Below are 20821 nucleotides of genomic sequence, written 5' to 3' on the forward strand. Positions count from 1 at the left end.
AGACCTATTCCTTGTCTCAGCATGGTTCCTGGCTGTTAGGACATCAGTCCTAACAAACTCACTACTCCCATTGAAAGAGGGAGGAACAAAAAAAAAAAAGGAAGAGACATTTGGGAAAATGTCTTCGGAAAACCAGGAAATTCGGCAGGCCATCCAACAACTGGCAGCAGCATTGCAACAACATCAACAACAAGTAGATCTCCAGATCAACACATTACAAGCAGCCATGCTACAGCAGTTACAACAACCAGCTCCGATTAACCCACAACCGGTGCTAGCAGCAGCAGCAGCAGCTCCACCAGTAGACTTGAGATCCCAGGGCAGTCTACCAGAGAAGTTTGGAGGAGAAGCAGGACAGTTGAGAACCTTTCTCACACAGTGCACAATGTTTTTCGACTGCAGACCGGCAGAGTTTCCCACAGACAGAACCAGAGTCACCTTCATTTTGAGTCTGCTCAAGGGCCCAGCAGCCAAATGGGCTATTCCCATGGTGGAGAACAACGACCCAATTCTCAACGACTACCAGAATTTTCTGGCAGGGTTCCGAGCACACTTTGACGATCCGATCAGAGAGGTCACTGCCAGCCGGGAAATTCAGAAGCTCAAGCAAGGCAACAAGAGAGTGGGAATCTACGTTGCTGATTTCAAGCTGTTAGCAGAAGATCTGGACTGGAATGAGAGTGCCTTGAAAGACCAATTCAAACAGGGGCTGGATGAAGAAATTAAAAATGAATTAGTGCACCAGGGAACACCAGCTACCCTAGAAGGTTTATATCAACTGTCTGTGGTCGTAGACACCAGGCTAGAAGAGCTCAGACAGATGCAGCTGGGGAGAAACAGGGGCCTCGGGGCACTTCCAGGATTTCCAGCTCTCTCCGCAGCATCTCTTTACTCAGGACCAGAGGAGCCGATGCAGATCGGGGCGAGCAGGAGGCTTATTTCCGAGGCTGAGAGACAGAAAAGGAGAGAGAGAGCCCTCTGTTTCTACTGCGGAGTCCAGGGGCACATGGTGAGAGCTTGCCCAGTGAGAAGCCAAGCAAATTCCATAAGAGCCCCAGGGCAAGCAGCAGAACCAAGAGCCACCTCCACCTCGACTTCCAACCAGGGAAACTCCATCAGTCTCCCTCCACAGAGCTCAGCAGGGAGACCATCAATCAATTAAGAAGGGCTCATTCCGAGGATTCCAGGCAATCCTTTTACTACTTACCAGTCTTAATGCACGTAAACCCAGAGCACCAGGTCAAGCTAGAGGCCCTCGTGGATTCCGGAGCTTCCACCAATTTTATTGTTGTACAGACTGTACAAAACCTCAACATCCTGACCATGGAATTGCCACGTCCCATAGAAGTTGAGACCATTGATGGCCAGCCCCTCAAGGCAGGGCCGATTAGAAGTTTCACAGAACCTTTGCAACTAACGGGAGACCACACTGAGTGGATCCAACTTTATGTTACTGCATCACTTAATGTGCCTATAGTCCTGGGCACACCTTGGCTGAAGATCCACAACCCATTGTTGAACTGAACTACGGGAGCAATCTCCTTCCCAGCTAAGGAATGCCAGCACCACAAGATTCAAGCCGCTCTTCTCTCTCCAGCAACCAATGCAGCCACGGAAGCAGGGGGGGTCCAGTTGCCAGCCAAGTATGCAGATTTCGCAGACGTTTTCAGCGAACAAGAGGTCACAGCATTACCCCCCCACCCATAGGGACTGTGATTGCACCATTGAGTTGATACCAGGAGCCAAGATTCCAGCAAGGAAACAATATCCCATGTCCCCCAAGGAACTAGCCACCTTAAAGGATTACTTGGATTCTAATCTCCAAAAGGGTTTTATCCGACCATCTACTTCCCCAGCGTCTGCTCCTACCTTCTTCGGACCAAAGAAGCCTGACCCGTTGGCACCGGCAAACCAGGAGGCACCCATGAGAGTGGTACACGATTTCAGTTCCCTCAATAAACTCACGGTCAAAGAAAATTACCCACTCCCCCTAATATCTGCTCTGCTGGATCGCTTACAGAAAGCACACATTTTTACTAGGTTGGACCTCAGGAATGCGTACAATCTGATCCGGATGAAATAGGGGCATGAATATCTGACTGCCTTCGATACCAGGTTTGGTAAATTTGAGTACCTTGTTTTGCCCTTTGGCTTGTCTAATGCAGGAGCCATATTTTCCCGATTTATGAATCAAATTTTCTCTGATTTACTAGATAAGTATCTGGTCATTTATCTAGATGACATATTAATATTCTCTGAGGATGCTACAACTCATGTAACCCATGTACGTAATGTCTTACAAAGACTGAGAGAGAACAAGCTGTTCGCCAAGCTAGAGAAGTGTGCCTTCGATTTAACTGAATTACATTTCCTGGGCTGTAAAATATCAACAGAAGGCATATCCATGGATCCTTCTAAGGTCCAGGCAATTCTCTCTTGGCAACCCCGCCCCCCGAAATGTGAAAGAGGTACAAAGATTTCTAGGGTTTTGCAATTTTTACAGGAGATTCATAACTAAATTTAGTGACAGGGCTAAATCCCTCACAAAGCTTTTGAAGAAAGGATCAAAATTCATTTGGGGGGAGAGAGAGCAAGCAGCCTTCTGAGAATTTAAGCAACTCTTTGCATCCCAGCCACTTTTAAAGCACCCTGATCCCACAAAGCAATTCATAATGCATTCAGATGCTTCAGATATTGCCATTGGTGCGGTTTTATTGCAATATACAAACAAAACTGAGAATACATTGCTCCCTTGTGCATTTTTCTCCTGCATGCTCTCACCAGCAGAGAGAAACTGTGATGTTTTTAACAAGGAGTTGCTAGCAATTAAAGCAGCATTTCAAGAGTGGAGGCACTGGCTAGAAGGTGCAACCTTTCCTGTGAAAGTTTGCACTGATCACAAGAATTTACAGCTTCTACAAAACACCAGATCCCTCACCCCATGCCAAATCAGATGGAGCCAGTTTTTCTCCTGTTTCAATTTTGTTATTTTGGCAGATGCCCTGTCTCGATCCATTCAGGCAACCCCCGCTACTCACCAGGAGGTACAGGCTACTATATTACAACCTCACAACTTTCAGCAGTCTATGAGGGGGAACCAGACAGAGATTTTAGCAGCAGGCAGACAAGCAGAGGACCTATTTACAAGAGTCAGAGCTCAGCAGCAACAGGACCCATATGCCAGGGCCAGGATGGATGACCTCCAGAGGGACCCGCAAGACACTGCCTCCCCCTTTAATGTGGAGGCAGGAATCCTCTGGCATAGCGGGTGATTATACATTCCCCCCTCATTGAGAGAAGAAGTACTGAGACTTTGCCATGACCATCAAACGGCAGACCATGGAGGTGTTTTCAAAACTCTCCATAGAGCTCTGAGAGACTACTGGTGGCCTAGGATGACTGCAGACATAAAGGACTACATAGCTTCTTGTCATACCTGTAGATGAACCAAGCCTCTCCCAGGGAAGCCCACAGGATTCTTGCAACCCCTACCCACCCCCAGTAGGCCTTGGGATACAATCTCCATGGATTTCATCACTGATTTACCCCCGGTCCAGGGGCTGACTTCCATACTAGTGGTGGTGGACCTTTTCACTAAAATGGCACATTTTATTCCTTGCAAGGGCCTCCCATCCACGCAAGCCACAGTGCAGTTGTTTATGGACCATGTTTTTAGGTATAGAGGCATGATAAATCACTTGGTGAGTGACAGAGGCCCTCAGTTCACTTCCAGGTTCTGGAGGGCCCTTTTCCAGTCATTAGGGGTCCAGATCCACCTATCATCATCGCATCATCTGGCTAGTAATGGGCAAGCTGAGAAAATTAACCAATGGTTACAGCAGTATCTCAGGTGTTACACCACTTATCAGCAAGACAATTGGCCAGCCCTACTCCCCATGGCAGAATTTACATATAATAATTCTGTACAGTCCTCTACCAAGATGTCTCCTTTCCAAGCACTCTACGGGGTTAACCCTCAGGTGTTGCTCACCTCTTCCCAGCAGGGAGCTGTTCCAGCCGCGGCTGATTTTCTTAAAAAGCAACAAGCCGCACAGGAGTTCTTAAAGGAGCAGCTGAACAGGGCAAAGAGTGCTTACAAGAGAGCTGCAGATGCTCACAGACAAGAGGGGCCAGCGATTGCAGTAGGAGACAAAGTGTGGCTCTCTACCAAGTTTTTGCCCTCTACCAGGCCCTCCAAGAAATTGGACTCTAAGTTTGTGGGCCCTTTCACTGTGGTACAGCAGATAAATCCAGTGGCTTATCGCTTAAAGCTGCCAGCATCCATGAAAATCCATCCAGTCTTTCACAGAGCCTTGCTAGCCAAGGACCCTCTCCCAAGTGCCTTACGATCGAAACTGCCCCCCCACCCCCAGTAATTGTGGAGGGGGAGGAGGAATACGAAGTCGAGGAAATTCTGGACTCTAGGAGGAGGGGAAGGGGCATCCAATATTTCATACACTGGAAAGGGTACCCTGAGGAAGAGCGCACGTGGGAGAATGCCAGAGAAGTGCATGCACCAATGCTGGTTCATCAATTCCATCAGCTTTTCCCTCACAAACCCAAGCCTCACACTCTACCAGAGATTCCTCACTTGACTGAGCAAGCAGAGGAATCCCAAGCAGAGGAGTTTGTAAGTTGGCAACCTCCACCCCCGCCTGAGGCTCTGAGGCCAGAGACAGAGGAGGGGGGAGAGCTACAGCCCTCCACCTCGGGCTTGCATTTCCCAAGGGGGAGGGGGGAAGAATCTTCTAATTATCTAGCTATTTTCCAGCAGCAGCCACCTGGGCCAGAAGTGTTATCAGACCTGGAGAGCAGCACTTATTCGTCCTTGGCGGAGTTTTCCTTTGAAGAATTTCCGTCATTGCCCAGCTCCTATGGGAGCTTAGAGGGGGAGATGGACTGTTATGAGACCTCTGGAAGGGAGGGGGCTGAAATGGAATGTGAATCTGGAGGGGAGGGTGATGTCATGAGTACTGATGGTGAGCAGGAGGGGGCCCCTATCCAGGGGGGAAAACGCATGTGTAGTACTGAGGAATTAAGCAGCCATTCAAAGAGACACAGATCAGACCTGCCTTAACCTTTGGGGTTTATCTGTCTGGGTTTTTCCCACGCTTCTTCAGTTTGTTAGGATTTTCTGTCTAATGTAGCAGTAATAAAGCACTAGAGACCTATTCCTTGTCTCAGCGTGGTTCCTGGCTGTTAGGACAGTAATGGCTTCTTTGAAAATTTGCATTCATTTTAACATACAACTTTTGATTTGCTCTGTCTCCATATCATATTTCAGTAACAATTTGTAAATGCGTCCTAATAAGCGATCCTGGTTTTGTATAAGGATTTCAAATTGTGTTATCTTCTTCAAGAAATGGAAGGAGCAATGGATACATTGGAATTCTAACAAAGATAATTTTAAGATTTAGAGGCCTACCAGAAGATTTTAGAAAAAGAGATCGTGAAAGCCGCTTTTATTTATTTATTTATTTATCAAATTTGTCACCACCCATCTCCTCCGAACGGAGGAACTCTGGGCGGTTTACAGCATAAAACAATAACTATACAATAAAATTCCAATATAAAAATAGGGTAAAATAATTTTAAAAACTACCTAATACAATAAAATCCTGATGGCTATGATCTCATTCAATCCTTGCATAGGAGGGGCACTTCAAGGCACTAGCCAACCCCGAGTATGATTATTCTCCTCCCTGCCCCAAGCCCGATGGCAGAGCCAGGTCTTCAGTTCCCTCCGGAAGGCCAGGAGCAATGGGGCTAATCTCACCTCCGGGGGCAAGATGTTCCAAAGGGCGGGTGCTACTGCAGAGAAGGCCCACCTCCTGGACCCTGCCAGATGGAATTCTCTTATAGACGAAGTCTGCAGCATGCCCTCTTTGCATGACCAGGTGGGATGGGCTGATGAAGCAGGGATGAGGTGGTCCCACAGGTAACCCGGTCCCATGCCATGTAGGGCTTTAAAGGTGATAACCAACACCTTGAATTGGATCCGAAAGCAAACTTGTATCCAGTGCAGCTCGCGAAGCAAAGGTGTTATATGTGCCCTTCTAGGGGCGCCAAAAATAGCCCGCACGGCCGCATTCTGAACCAGCTGAAACTTCCAGATACTCTTCAAGGGTAGCCCCATGTAGAGCGCATTACAATAGTCTATAGGAGATAACGGGCATGAGTGAGTGACTGAAGGGCCTCCCGATCCAGGAAAGGGTGTAACTGGTGCACAACACGCAGCTGTGCAAAGGCCCTTCTGGCCATGGCTGCCACCTGCTCTTCAAGCAGGAGCCATGAGTCCACAAGGACCCCCAAGTTATGCACCGGGTCTGTCTGGGGCAGTGCAACCCCATCCAGAACCAAAGATGACGAAGTCCCAGAAACAGCAGAGCCCTTAACCCACAGCCACTCTGTCTTACCAGGGTTCAGCCGAAGCCTGTTGTTCCCCATCGAGACCCCCACAGCCCCCAGACACTCAGGGTGGCCACAGCATCACTTACTTCACCCGGGATGGAGATATACAATTGAGTATCGTCAGCGTACTGATGATACCTCATCCCATGGTGATGGATGATCTCACCCAGCAGTTTCATGTAGATGTTAAATAGGAGAGGGAGAACCGAATCCTGTGGCACCCCACAAAGGAGGGGTTGAGGGTCGGATCTCTCACCCCCTATCACCACTGATTGGGACTGGCCCTGGAGGAAGGAGGTGAACCAGTGCAAAACCATGCCGCCCACCCTCAAATCCCTGAGCCGACCCAAAAGGATACCATGGTTGATGGTATTGAAAGCCGCTGAGAGGTCAAGAAGAGCAAGGATGGATGCACTACTCCCATCCCGCTCCTGCCAAAGATCATCCATAAGTGTGACCAATGCCATTTCCGTCCCATATCCGGGCCTGAAACCTGACTGAAAGGGGTCTAGATAATCCATTTCCTCCAGAACCCTCTGGAGCTGTAATGCTACCACTTTCTCAACCACCTTTAAAGCTTTGATGCAGGAATACTTAAAAATAAATGGAGTTTTCAGGATAAATTCCATACTTGGACAAAGAAGAAAAGTATCTCAGGATATCCATGTAAGATTTTTTTACAGAAAAGAACAAAATATGCTATTCAACAGGAGATTGAGATACCTTTAATTATAAAAGGGAAGCAAATTCTATTTCAAGATGTCTCCCCTAGAATGTTGAGAAAAAAGAGAGAATTCACATTCTTAACAAGAGCACTAAGAACCAAACAAATCAGATATAGATGGGGAATCCTGTTTAACAAATCAATTCAAGGGAAAAAAGGATGAAAAGAAAAAGTTATTTCAGTGTCTGGTGGGTTTGACAGATGCTTGGAAACTAAAAAATCCAGATATTCTACCACTACTTTTCTTATGTACATGCTTTATCTGCATAATTTTACATTTGTTTTTCATTAGGACTATAATTCCTCCTTTGTAGTTAGTGAACAGAACAGATTACTTCCTTGGCCAATAGAATTTTGGTCAATTAACCTATATTGGTGTTGGCTTATCCTTATAATGTGATTACGAGGTTATTATTTTGATATTATTTATAATTTTATATCTTGGTCAGATTTGGGAGGGTCAAATGAGGTGGGCCTGATTGTCTAGACTGTTGTTCTTTAGGTCATGAACCTGTCAACAGATCAAGTCCTGTAGGATGGAAAACAAATCTCCCAGTGGATTGCAAAGTACACCTGACTTCTAGAGCATTCAGAAATAGACCATACTCATTGGTCAGTATCCTACTATTTTGTCATGAGGATATGTATTTGTATTCCCATAAGATTTTGATCCAATCATAATATAAGTGTAATTTTAGCACCTTTAACTTAGGACTGTACATGCCTAGGATAGTGCAAAACACGACTTTAGAATCTTCTACAGGCTGGTGCATTTATATGTAACAAAGTATGGTTGTGAATTCTAGATTCTCTACTATTTAATACTTTCTGCCCACATGAAGGGTTAAAGAAACGAGAAATTGTAGAATACTTCTGCTATTTAGCAGTACACCAGTACTGACATTCCCAGCTTCCTTAAAAAGACAGCAACAGAAATCAAATAATATTTTCTCTTTCTGGCTCTTTGGGAATGTGACAAAGTAAGAATTCTGGTTTAGAGATAGTGCTAAAAAAAAAGCAATGTTGGATTCTGGTTTTTGCAACTCCTGCTAATTGAAGGAGTAATAATTTCACTGCATTTTCTACTTATCATAATGGTTCTAATAATAACCATTATGAAAAAAATTTCTTCCATATTTGGCTAATTATTTGAGTTAAGTGCTTGGTTCCTCCAAATCCATGAATTCTAGAACAAGCTTTGAAATTCCAGCACTGTCAGCCTTTCTTGTTGCTTTCCAGTGAAAGTGAGTCTGCACAGCTACTCCTTACCAATAAGCATTGCTGAAAAGCCTATAGCTAATGATCCTACAAATCAGAATTTGAATTTCTATACCAAGCTGAAAAGCTTAAGATTCTTGATTTTGTAATAATGTTTAGATCTTTAATTTTTAGTTTTCTAGTTTTTAGAAATAAATTCAGTGTATGCTTGCTAATATGGTTCCATTGGTTTTGGCCCATTTTTGGTGTGTTTGTATATGGTTCGGTTCTGTGTGCTCTTCTTCTGGATTTTAGTTCTATATTATATATGAGAGAACAGTGAATCCTAAATTTAAGCGTTTGCGATTATTTCTTTCTACAGATTTTCTTCCTATGCATTTTCATCCATTCCTCCACAGCTTGCTTGATCTTTTCAGGGGATGCCTCACAGCAGCTTACTGCTTAACCCTATAATTCTTTTGATAGCAGGACCTACATTTATATGTTCTAAGACTAATCAGTACTCTTGAACTAGGCATGCTACTTCTAACACAATTTTTTCATCATTTTTGCACTTAGCTTTTAGATGAGGTTATGATTATACCACAAATGTACATGGTGCACTTCAAGAAATGGGAAAAGTACAAATCAGAATGATCTTGAAGAGAACTCTTAACTTCCTTAAATGCTTTCTAAAGTTAGTAGCTATTACTAGATTTGAACATCTTAGCAAGCCAGGATTCTTTATCATTCATGGGCAGTGTTGTGTATTCTGCTCATTTGTTCATTCTTTTCTTGTCCAAGTGATGAAAGCTGTAGGAGCTCTAAGGAACTAAAGAAACCATTAAACATAGTTTGTTCACCATTATATGTGACCTGTGGCTTATTTCCCTCATAGCAGGCTAGAATCTGAAACAACAGTTCTTGGTTTCTGATTCCTGACCTTTTGAAGGAGACATGCCAGTAATCCTGATTTGTGGGACATGGTAAGCAAACCTTGAAAGGTGCCTCCATGTTTTGTTTATCCACTCCATTGACAGGAGGAACCATAGAAGAGTTAAGCAGAGTGTACCACATATTGCTTATTTTTAAGCCATTTTTAAAAAAATAATTATTGATTATTGAAATTATGCCCTATGTTTTACAGGTAGTCCTGTAAATGACCATTTGTTTAATGATGGTTTGGAGATACAATGGGGCTAAAAAAGTTACTTATGACTCGTCTTCGAAGTTACTACTGTCACACCACCCCCATGGTCACATGATTGCAATTTCAGTGCTTGGCAACTGACTGGCATTTACAACTGGTTGCAGCATCCTGCAGTCATGTGATTGCAATTTGCAACCTTCCTAGTTTTTCTGGTAGATGATCATATTTTTGTAACATTGTAACCAGTGCTGTTATAACTGGGGAGATTTTTTTTCACATCTCTCGCAGAAATGGTAACAAAACAAAGATTGTGCTGTTATGTGGGTCTAACTTCAGGATCATAAGGTGCTCCAAGGAATAGGGCAAAGACAGGGACTGCCAAAGAGCTGCAAAAAACTGGAAATTAGTTTGTTTTTAAGAACAGTAGCTTAGTACTAAAGCAAATGTCCTGGATTTAATCTAATGGGAACTATAAAGTATTTTCAACTCAAAGACATTTCTCTGCTATACTGTAGATTAGACAGGGTCAAGGAGTAAGTAGAAAGGCTAGCATGAAACATCAGTGCTGAAGCAGCCATTACCCACACCTTTACCCTGCTGACATATTTCATGATATCATACACTGAGATTCTGTATTGCTTTAGGCTAGGTTATGGAGCAGAGTTGTCTTCAATTTTATGTGCTTAAAAAAGTTCTCATAATTATGCCTTCCAGAAAATACAGCTCAGGGTCTGTAATTAGGGTCTTGTGGGGGTGATGAAAGTAATACAGAATTACTCTACCTTGAAATTGTGCAGTGTGTTATGTAAGGCTTTTTAACATGTTCACGATCATTTTGAATTATTATAAGATCTTAATAAAACCTTTCACAGGGAGGACATCATTTCCATGTAAGGTACAATCACTGATGTTTCTTGTTAAAAAGGCAGGTAGTTGGTAATGGAAAAGCCTATTCCTGAGATTCTGTAAAGTCATTGCTAAAGCAGACAATGCCATGATATCAGGTAACTCCATGCACAAAGTTGACCTTGTATAGGTTGTTGTATGCCCCAGATCTTCATATAGAAACTTCCTGGATACACAATGGGATTTTATTTCAACATTGGCAATGGAATAGTTGTCTTCTACTGTACTGAAGAAATGGTACAGTGTAGCTTAGGACATGCAATCTTCTCCTCTGCATACTATCCTCCAGCATCTGTTTCCCTGCTTTTCCAGTTTTTTATGTATTCATTCTTACATAAATTTTATTTAGGTTATAATTGGAACTTGGCCCTTTTCTTGTTCCTTCCACCACTGCCCCCTATTACTTCAATAAAACCGTACTATAGAAATAAGTACATTTCTATATGCACTGGTTCTAATTAATGTAAACTCATATCATAATAAGTGCCACAAGATTATATTGTTGATTTTTGCTTCTACAGACTCATATAGCAACAATGAATGGAGAACAAAGCTTTTTAAACACAAGTTAACCCAAAGTTCTGAAGGACCTTATAAAAGTATTCTTGAGTAATATCTTCTGTGTATGTATGTTTAGAGAGTTTTTACAATGTAATTAACTTGAGAAGGTTTCTGTTTTCCTTTTGTTTGGTAAAAATGTGTTTGCTCCAGAAAGTGGCCTAATATTTAAAATAACATTGATTATTCCCTCAAAACCATTCACAGTATGAACATTAATTAAATTAAAAAATAGAAGGTGGGAGCTGTTAGAAGAAAAAAATGCACATTATTTTGTTCTTAAACAATTTGTAATCTGAATTTTTAGCTTCAGTTGAGCAACATTAACCATGGAATTGCTTGGTGGCTAATTCAGTGAAGTGAGATTAATGCATGTTAGACTTAGAAGTATGTTAGGAAATGAAATGAAGCTTCATCTTGGAAAACGTATGTAGAAATAAGATTTGACATTTCCCTTTTCTGTCTTCTGGCAAAGACTCATGCCATTTTGATTTACAGGTTATTATCTTTGGGCTTTTGCTGAGACTTAAAACTCTCTTTTTGCCCCAGAAAAATCCACAAAGCTTGTTGTTACAGATTCAAGCAGCCTCTGGCATTAGGTTTTTTTTTTTTTAACTGAAAGGCAAGCTATGAGATCATCACAGTGATAAAAGCCTAAAAGCTCATCCCAGTTCTGCCCTTAGCCTTCCTGGAAATTAACTTTCTGGTGACAGCCTGAATATGTTAACATTAATAAATAAGCTTTTGGTTTGGAAAAAAAAATCTATTTTACTTATCTTTTTAGTTGTAGCTTATTTTGGATGGCATTTTATATCTTTTTATCTGTTCCCCCTTATTTTTAATCTTACCATAATAAGTCCATATTCATGCTAGGCTTTTATTCTTCAATTCCTACAATTCCTAGTAATCAGAAAAGTGTGTTACTGAGGCCAGATGCTTTTCTCTCTTCTGAACTTCTCGTCTTCCTCTTGAATGCTTCTCCCAGTCTACCATGATCAGATCTATTTTACCTATTTTTCATATTTTAAAACATAAATGTAATACTTCTCTTTTTTGACAGAATTTATATCACTGTTCTGTTAAAATTCATTTTTTGGGAATATTTATGATTTTACTGTTCTAACTTTGAGCATCCTAAACATTTTGATGCTAAATAATGCACTTCTACCACTACAGTTATATTTCTTTAAGAACTGAAGTAACTACAATGCCACACCTTAAAAACTATGCTGCCTTCTAAGTGATTCCTTTTTAAAGACTTCTTTTTCCCTTTAAAACTGCATTCTGTAGCCCAAACATGATACATTATACTTTGTGTCCATGCAATAAATAATAATTTATTATGTGATTTCAAATTCCCTTTTCTTTTTCATATTATAGTACTAGAATGGTCTCTCATTTTTGTCTTAAACTTAAAGATAGTTAACTAGATACATATGTGAAATCTTTTATAATCTTTAATTCCATTTTCATTGTTAAACAGGTCTCAAAAAGCATCAGAAACATTATGTTTCTCCAAATTCCATTTATGTTCTTCTGTCTTATTTTGTTGGATGGACCAAAATGGCGAGCATGATTACAACTCAAAGACCTGTCCTTTTGTACATCCACAATGCCAATGCATATAGAAAGGTATGGTGCTTAAGTCCACAGTGGTGCCCACCATTTTGCCCTGCTTATACCCTCCCCTCATTGCAGATGCCTCTGCCACCCATCCCTGCTATAATGTCTCAGGAGATGTTGGAATAAGAGTCTGGAAGAAAAACAGTCCATAAAAAGGGGGAGCTAAATTCCCTTTAGCTTTCATCTTTTTAGGAATTTTGGAGTACCATTTTCAGAAAAAAAAAATTCTGCTCGATTGGAATAATTTGGTATTTGTAATATCTTAAAGTAATTCCAAATATGTTCCTGAACAGATTTCTGTCAGCTGTGATATCTAATGTTTTATACACTTTGATTAAGGAATCTTTTAAAACAAAACATGCTAAGTAGAAAATGAGGGAAAAAAGATATACAAATAATTGCTAGGTTGCACATTTTTTCGCCAACATCTTTAAACTGTTTAATATCTTAACTGTTGCAGCAGCTTTGTCTTTTGGAATGTTACATGGCCATTATAAAATAGGCATTTGATAATGCATAGGCAGAGTTATGTTTTTCAGGAGGCTGAAGAAAACAGCCATATTTATCATCTTGTCCCAGTTGTCAAGGTAACCATGTTTCCTTGTTGGGTATTATTCTTGGTAGGGAACCTAACTTCTTGCCTAATTATTGCTAGCTATTACATTTTTCAGTCCATTGTATGTCACTTTTCTTCAACTATATCCAGTGCCTTTCCCATGGATTAATGGAACAACCCACATATTAACATGCAAACTGTGGTGAATTTATCAGGACTCTAGATGAGGGATATACAAGATGGATAGAAAGAAGTTACTGAACTGCTAAACGCTAACCTTCACTGAGTCATTTTTTGGAACAATGTCTTCACTCCGTTCTGAGATCAAGGCCAACCTCAAAGAAAAATAAATAGAACCAGACTTAAGCAGGTTCATGGGAATGAAAGAGAGCATGGAGCAGTTAGAAAAGCTATTAAAAGTGAAATACATCCAACTACACAATCTGGTATTTTTATTATGGTAACAGTGCAGGATACTCTAGCATTTTTGACTGGTGTCCCAGTGCATGCATGCATTGTGGAACCAAAGTTACTCTGAAGAACTTGCATTCTATGAATTATTATGATATAATTGAGAAGATTTGGGGTATGCTTTTGTAGAATCACTTTGTTTGCTTGTTAAGATGACCAAATTGACTTAATTAAAAATGAATTAAGTTATACTTTCACAGGAAAGTGAGTCAAGATGTAAAGAAGTTTTTGCTACAGAAACAATTCTTTGACGCTGAACAATTCAAGTTTTTGGAAAATCATAGGAATATCTGAAAAGTAATGTTTGTTCATATGTTTGTAATTATGTTTACTCATAATTAATAAAGCTCTCTAATGATTTAGCTGTGACTGAGAACTTTAAGAAATTGGTCAATGGATTTGTGAGCCATCTTATTTTAATAATTCATTTACATTCATGTTAATAAGTTTCATAGATTGTGTAGCTCATATCCTCCTTAAACAGATTTTCAGACATTTACCCTGATTGCAAGAAACTATTTTTGTTTTAAAGCAGCCACCCCGTGCGTCATGCCAAACATGATCTTTGGCTCTGCTTGTTTGGAATTATGGGAACTGTAGTTCATGAGTCCAATACATTTCAAAGGCACCAAGCTGGGGAAGGCTGTTTTCAAGAATGTTTACTCAAAGGACATCTGATGCTTTTCACTCCACTTCATGCTACATTGTTCAGATAAGACTTTCAAGTATTGCCTAAATAAGGAAGAAACCTCAGCGAGGTGAAGCTTGCCATGAGACCAGAGTGACACAAGCAGTTCAAACGGTTCAGAGCATAAGCTGCTTTATCTTACTGAACCTTACCATCTTCCTAAAAGAACGAAAAATGAGAATGACTATTCAAGAATCTACAAAGAATGAAAATGAGGAAGTGGAAGAGGTCGAAGAGGAGGAAGATGCAACAGTAGGTGGCTGTGATCCATTCTGTAAAGTGTGAAAGGATTTATTTTGTGATTTGTACTCACTTTTGGAAATACTTCCTCTTTCCCCATAGGTGTTCTTCAAGCCTGTTATTGAGGATAAAAACATGGAACTTGCAAGAAAATGCACAGAAATAATAAGTAATGTAAGTAAAATTTCTAGTGCTAGTTTAATTCATTAGATAACATTTCTACTACATCTGATATTTAGATATGTAAATGTTGCTTCGAAGATATATTTGGTGCTAAAAACTTTCTGGATTTGTTTCTACTTGGCAACCAGTTTTAGACTATTTGTTCATGTCAGAAAAAAATGAGGCTTTAATCTTGGGTTTTGATGATTAAAAGGTCTGATTTTATAGAAATAATGTTACTAGTGTTTAACTAATGGTAAGAGATTAGATTTGTAACTGCATTTATATCTGTATTGGAGAAAGTCAGAAGTCACTTTCTTTTTCTATTCTTTTCTAACTTTACACTTTTATAGTTTTTCTTTTTTCTTTAGGTCTATGTCTTTTCTATACTCTGTTTTGTATTTTAACTATGCTTTGAAAAATAATAAAGGTCTTTTTGCAAAAAAATATATATATTCAGTGCTTTAAATAGAAATGAAAAAAATTGATACTGAAAATATGTATTATTCAAAGTATCAGAGTTAAATGGTTGCTAGTTGCACTTTCAGATAATATTATGGAACTGGACTTATGCCCTTTTATCCTCTCCTCTCCTCTCCTCCTCTCCTCTCCATTTCCCATTGCTAGTAAAGGATTATTCAGAACACATTTACATATAACTATATTGTGATCTTTTTGGCTGAAGAGGAAGATATTTAAAAATACTCTTAGGTGTTTTAAGAACTTTGATTTCCAGATCTTTGCAATATTATAGCCTTCCAGCCAGTTTTATTTCTGGTTTCATTGTTTTGGTGATTATACCATTAAAAAAAATCTGAAATTTTAAAATTGTCATTGTTGTATTGTGACTTTGCATTTGATGTTCTTAATTTAAACACAGCCTAGAGAACCTTGGTTCCTGTCAGTTTTGAAAGTTTTAGTAAACTATTTGGATCAGATTTAAAATAATTTGAGTCACTGCCAAATCATTTAAGAATTTTCCTCAAATGAATATTGCAATATTAAGAGATTAGTGTATTCCCCCCATTTTTTTTTTGCTAGTTTTCAGTTTAATTTTCTGGGATACTGATGTATTGCCATTAAAGTGTAAAAATAATATTTTTGTTTTTTAATCTGCTCTGGCAATAGAACTATGAATATCCTCTATAGGATATATGCCTTGTTGAGTGGTTATTTTGTTGTCACTTGATTTGTTGGGAATGCTTTTAGGAAACTGGAAAATATAATTGTCAGTTATCCTTATGTTTTGTTTATGCCATACTGCTTTGGCTTTTTGCTATTTTGAGTTGCTTGTAATTTATCTTTGTGAGAAAGAGAATTGTTTAATAAATATCAACTCCAGCTTTGTTCATACTGACTTTGCTAGGGCGAGAGATATAGGTGCTTGCGGGAAGGGGGGGTAAAGGTGACAAGTGATGACATGTGCATGTAGTGTCATAGCACAGGTATGAAAGGGCAGAGCTTGCAACCATGGCATTGTAACACATCATTGTGGCATCACTGTGGATAGGAAGACATGCCTTTGACCAGAGCATAATCTGAATTTCAAATCCACCAGCAGTTATAGAGGAACAATAATGCTGACTTTTCTTGAGAAGATATACTAAATGCAACATAATGCCCATAGCATTTCCCTCCCTCCCTCCCTCCCTCCTTCCTTCCTTCCTTCCTTCCTTCCTTCCTTCCTTCCTTCCTTCCTTCCTTCCTTCCTTCCTTCCTTCCATTATTTTCAGTGGCAATTGCTTAACTTCCTACTATCCAAATAATTCTGTACTTCACTGAGCCTGGTAGGATAGTGATTGTTGTTCTTGCTTTTATTGCTTATACAGAATTGGAAGCTTATCAGGATTGGTATGGATAATATGATGCAAAATAATCACCTTTCATGAAGAGCTTTCTGCCCATAGGCCATTGATTTTTCCAAAGCTCTTTTCTCTGGTTTAATGGAACTCTGTTGGATTTCAGCCAGCACAATCTTAGTGGTGATCACAAAAATGTTAAAATGTCCTTGCCTACCCTTTCTTTTCCTAGCATTGACTCAAGCTTTGCATCTTATTCTCTGAATGAAGTAGATACAAGCCACAGGGCAAAAGATGTTTCTTTAAAGTCAGCCACTAATCTAGAGGTGAATTTAAAATATGTCTTGATTTGCTCCCCCCACTCTGGAAGGAGTGCAATTAATATACTGTTACTGAATATTAAGTACTAATGCATTGTACCTCAAGGACAAATGACAGTGGCATACGCAGGATCTAGCTACTTTTGTCAAAATGATGAAAGCAGTGTGGCAGCACAAGCTTCACCCCTTTTGTATGTGCAAACCACATGGCAATGCGTATATTGAAAGGGTGGGGCTTGCATTGTGATGCTGCAGTATTGCTCTCCTAATTTGAACCCCCTTGTCTCCTGCTGCAGGCAGTGCTGCAAAGGAAACAGAAAGTTTGAGTGAGGATTACTTTCTCACTTTGAAGAACGAGGAATGCCCAGCAGTCCATACTAATTACAGTAGCAAGCATCTAGTGTCTTTTCAGGTGTATCAGTTCCACTGGGAGATTAATTCCTCAATAATTAGTTCAGTTGCTAGTGTACTGCTCTACAGTATTTGATACAAATAATATTTTTATTCTAGATTGTGACATTCAGTTTGCTAATAGAAGTAGTAAACAAAGAAACAGAATCCCATAAAGTTATGTGTCCTCCTTTCAAGGGACTCATTATAGTAATTATGTGCATGATTTAATAGTAAGGTAATCCCCTTGCAGCGATTCAACTGCAGCAAAATGCTTCAGTGACACAGATAAAATGGCCACAATTATGAACACTTCACAGCTTCTGTCTTTATGAGCTTTCCTGTAATTTAAAATCTGTTAGCTGTCCTAAACTTGTGTGGTCTTGTAGTTATGGAAAAAATGTTTAGTTAAAATTAAATCAAACATTCATTTCTTTCATTTAAATCAGGAATTATTAATAAAGGTTATATTCATTTTTTTTCTCCTCAGATCCTGTCATAATAAAATTCCTTATTTTCTATTTTTAACCCACTTTTTTTCTCCTTCTTTAGGTCCATTATAAAGAAAAATATGAAAAATCCAAAGGCAGGTGCACACTTGTACCTGATACTCCACAGCTGACACACGTGAAAAATATATCTGCTGTTATTTCTGAAGTAAGGCAGAACGTTTGCAATCTTCATTTGTTATATTGATGGTTGTATGATTTACAAAGTAGCACTTACCAGAAGAATGCAGTCATTTTCTCTCTCTTCTCATATTTCTTTCATATGAAATAAGGAATATGCCTCTCCTGATTAAGTTCCAGCCAGTCGGGGTCACACAGTTCATGGAATTACATTATGATACTATTTAGTCAATTTAATTTTATGACATGATGCCATCACTGAGAGCAAAGTCAATTCAGAATCAAGAAATTGTTTTAGGGTATGACCCCAATAAGGATTGAAAGAGTGACAGTATTAGAACATTTAGTCATCTGTGAATTTTTTAATATTTAATTTATCTTTGGTGTAGTATGTTTTTGTTTGAAGTATTTTAATTTCTACTTAATAACCAAAGTTCCCTAGCTTGATTGCATGGTTATTTAACACATTCAAAGAATAAAAAGAGTAAAGCAATAATCTATTTGCTCTGAATTAAAAAAGGCTTTTCAAAGAAATGGTGCCGTTAATTAATTAATTAATATTGTTTTAGTTTTTAAAGGTGCATTAAATGTTAAGTTTAAAAATCTCCAGTGCAGATAGCTGCTGTACAACACAATTATAGTAAATTCAATTGAAACTCAAACTACTTAGATGGACCTTATAGAGCTGACACTTTAACATATGGTATGCAAGCACTTGAGAGCCGGTTTGGTTTGGTGGTTAAGGCACTAGCCTAGAAACCGGGGGACTGTGAGTTCTAGTCCCACCTTAGGCACAAAGCAGTTGGGTGACCCTGGGCCAGTCACTTTCTCTCAGCCCTAGGAAGGAGACAATGACAAACCACTTCTGAAAAACCTGCCAAGAAAACTGCAAAGACTTGTCCAAGCAGTCTCTGAGAATTGGATACAATTGAATGGATTAAAAAAAATCATTTAGGTGGGCAACTGGATTTAAGATAAGCTCATGTTATGAGGGCTGGTGGAAATGACAGAATTATTTTCAAAGGAAGTTTTGGAAATTAGAAGACAAATTTGGTTCATTTTATTCGTTATTATTATGAAAGGGGTAGCTTTTAGAAACAGGAACTCACCCAATTTGGTCTGCCACAAAATCCATGAAGGTCTGTTGGTCTAAACAGGTAACTCCTTTAGTGGTGGAATGAGAACTGCAGAATTAGACCTTCATTTGTTCTCAGTCATAGCTAGGCATAATCTACTTTTACATCTACTTTTTGAAAGATTTAATGTGAACCTTTCCTGTTGAATATCCACTTAATCTGTCTAAAATGATTACTACATTTCTTTTTTTCTCTTATCCTCCAGGCAAAGTACAAAGCAAAGGCTAAGAAAGAACTTTCTAACTCACTCTACCAGCAGATGCCTGCTACAATTGATAGTGTGTTTGCAAAAGAAGTCATGCAACTTCAGAGCAAGGTAGTTTTACAAACATGCCCCATAATACATCTCCTGGTGAATATATTACTTTTTTTTTACCTTTCCTAAAGCGATATTATACCCAGCATTAATTGAAGAGCCCAAAGTCCATTTTAGTAATGGAAGATCCCTTGGTGACTTTACAAGGGAAAGTGAAAAATTGAAGGAAGGAAGAAGTGCTCTGTATACCACTTTGAACTCTTGGAGGAAAAGCAGGCTATATCACTAAAATAAATAAATATGAAACATCTAAAATAAATACAAACATATAGTGATTTTTGTTTGTTTGTGTGTTTGCAGCAATATTAATACTAGATAGAATTGACTAGGATTCCTACTTAGGCTCTGCAAACAAGTTACATATAGCTTGAGTGAGAGGAAGGATTTGTTTGGTCAGTGCTCTGACATCTAAGGGACAATTAATCAAGTCTATGAACAACCCTGAGATTAACTGGTTTAACATAGATATAAGTGAACCCCTGAAACATATCCAACATCATATCCAACATATCCAACATCACCCGTTGCCTGTACTTGCCTTGTTTCTGGATTGAACTTGAGTCATGATTGACTCCACCACCAACCTCAACATCTATATAACATGGTAATCTAAATAACAACCTAGAATTGTTGGATAACTGAGAATATGGAGATGCCAGAGATTAAATCTGGGTGCTTTTGCACACAAATAATATGCTGTAGTACCGAGCTTTAGAATATTGTTCACTTCACCTGGAGTAAATGGAAACGGCAAATATGCTTAGTAACACACCTGCCCTAGAGCAGATGTTTTCCAGCATGCTTTTCTGTAATGTTTTAATTTCATTGGAACAAAAACTTTAAAATACTGTTCTTCTAAGTCCCAATCCAGACAGGAGGTCTTGAAAATCAATATTACTGAAACTGTCTGAAACTGAAAGACTGAGAAGAATAAAAGAGTTATTCTTATTAAGTCTAAGTTGTTAGGGAATCCAAGACAGTTCTTATCCTAAACCTGTTTCAGAGGTCAAATAAAAATGGATCCAGATAATTAGCATTATCAAGAAATCTCTGTACTTTAGATTTTCCCACATATATTTGGGCATTTTGCCCAGAGTTGAAAGATTGAGACAGTATAGATTGGCTAAGTACTCATATATTATAGAGGAAGAATTCTATAAATAACAGCACTGCAAAAACCATTTGAGCTAAGTAGGAATTGCCTTAAAATATTACACCTAGGAAGCAAATTGCTTAGTTAATCAGTTAAGCTCTTTATTGAGATAATGACATAATGTTTTAAAATAAAACTCTTAGGTAAATTTAGCCTTAGTTATATAGCTCCTTCTATACTTTCTGTTTTGGGCCAGTATGGGCATTAGCAGGTATGACTTTAGTTCTGGGTGGGAATTGAACTGACCTTCCCCCTTCCCACAGCTAATCAGTCATTTCTTGAGAAGATTTAATATGACTGGAATATTCATAGAATACAGTTTTGTATAGTATTTTAAACCATATTTTTTCTCTCTTTCTATGGTGCAACAGGACAGATACAAAAAAGCTGGC

The 20821-nt window shown here is 39.2% G+C and overlaps 1 protein-coding gene across 3 annotated transcripts in view; it reads left to right on the forward strand.

Moving 5' to 3' along the window:
* Nucleotides 1-20821, forward strand: part of NEBL (nebulette) — a 159306-nt gene that overhangs the window by 94723 nt on the left and 43762 nt on the right. The window contains exons 1-4 of one of the 3 annotated variants that reach the window (XM_063303541.1): nt 14216-14536; nt 14627-14698; nt 17748-17852; nt 19166-19276. The exons of 1 other annotated variant lie outside the window; for it this stretch is intronic. In XM_063303541.1, coding sequence (XP_063159611.1) covers nt 14459-14536; nt 14627-14698; nt 17748-17852; nt 19166-19276 — 366 coding nt within the window. In that variant the 5' untranslated portion in view covers nt 14216-14458. Of the gene's footprint in view, nt 1-14215; nt 14537-14626; nt 14699-17747; nt 17853-19165; nt 19277-20821 lie in introns of those variants that run through there. One more of the 3 variants, XM_063303540.1, reaches the window with a different exon arrangement.

Source organism: Candoia aspera, chromosome 4, assembly GCF_035149785.1.
Source record: "Candoia aspera isolate rCanAsp1 chromosome 4, rCanAsp1.hap2, whole genome shotgun sequence".
NCBI lineage: Eukaryota > Metazoa > Chordata > Lepidosauria > Squamata > Boidae > Candoia > Candoia aspera.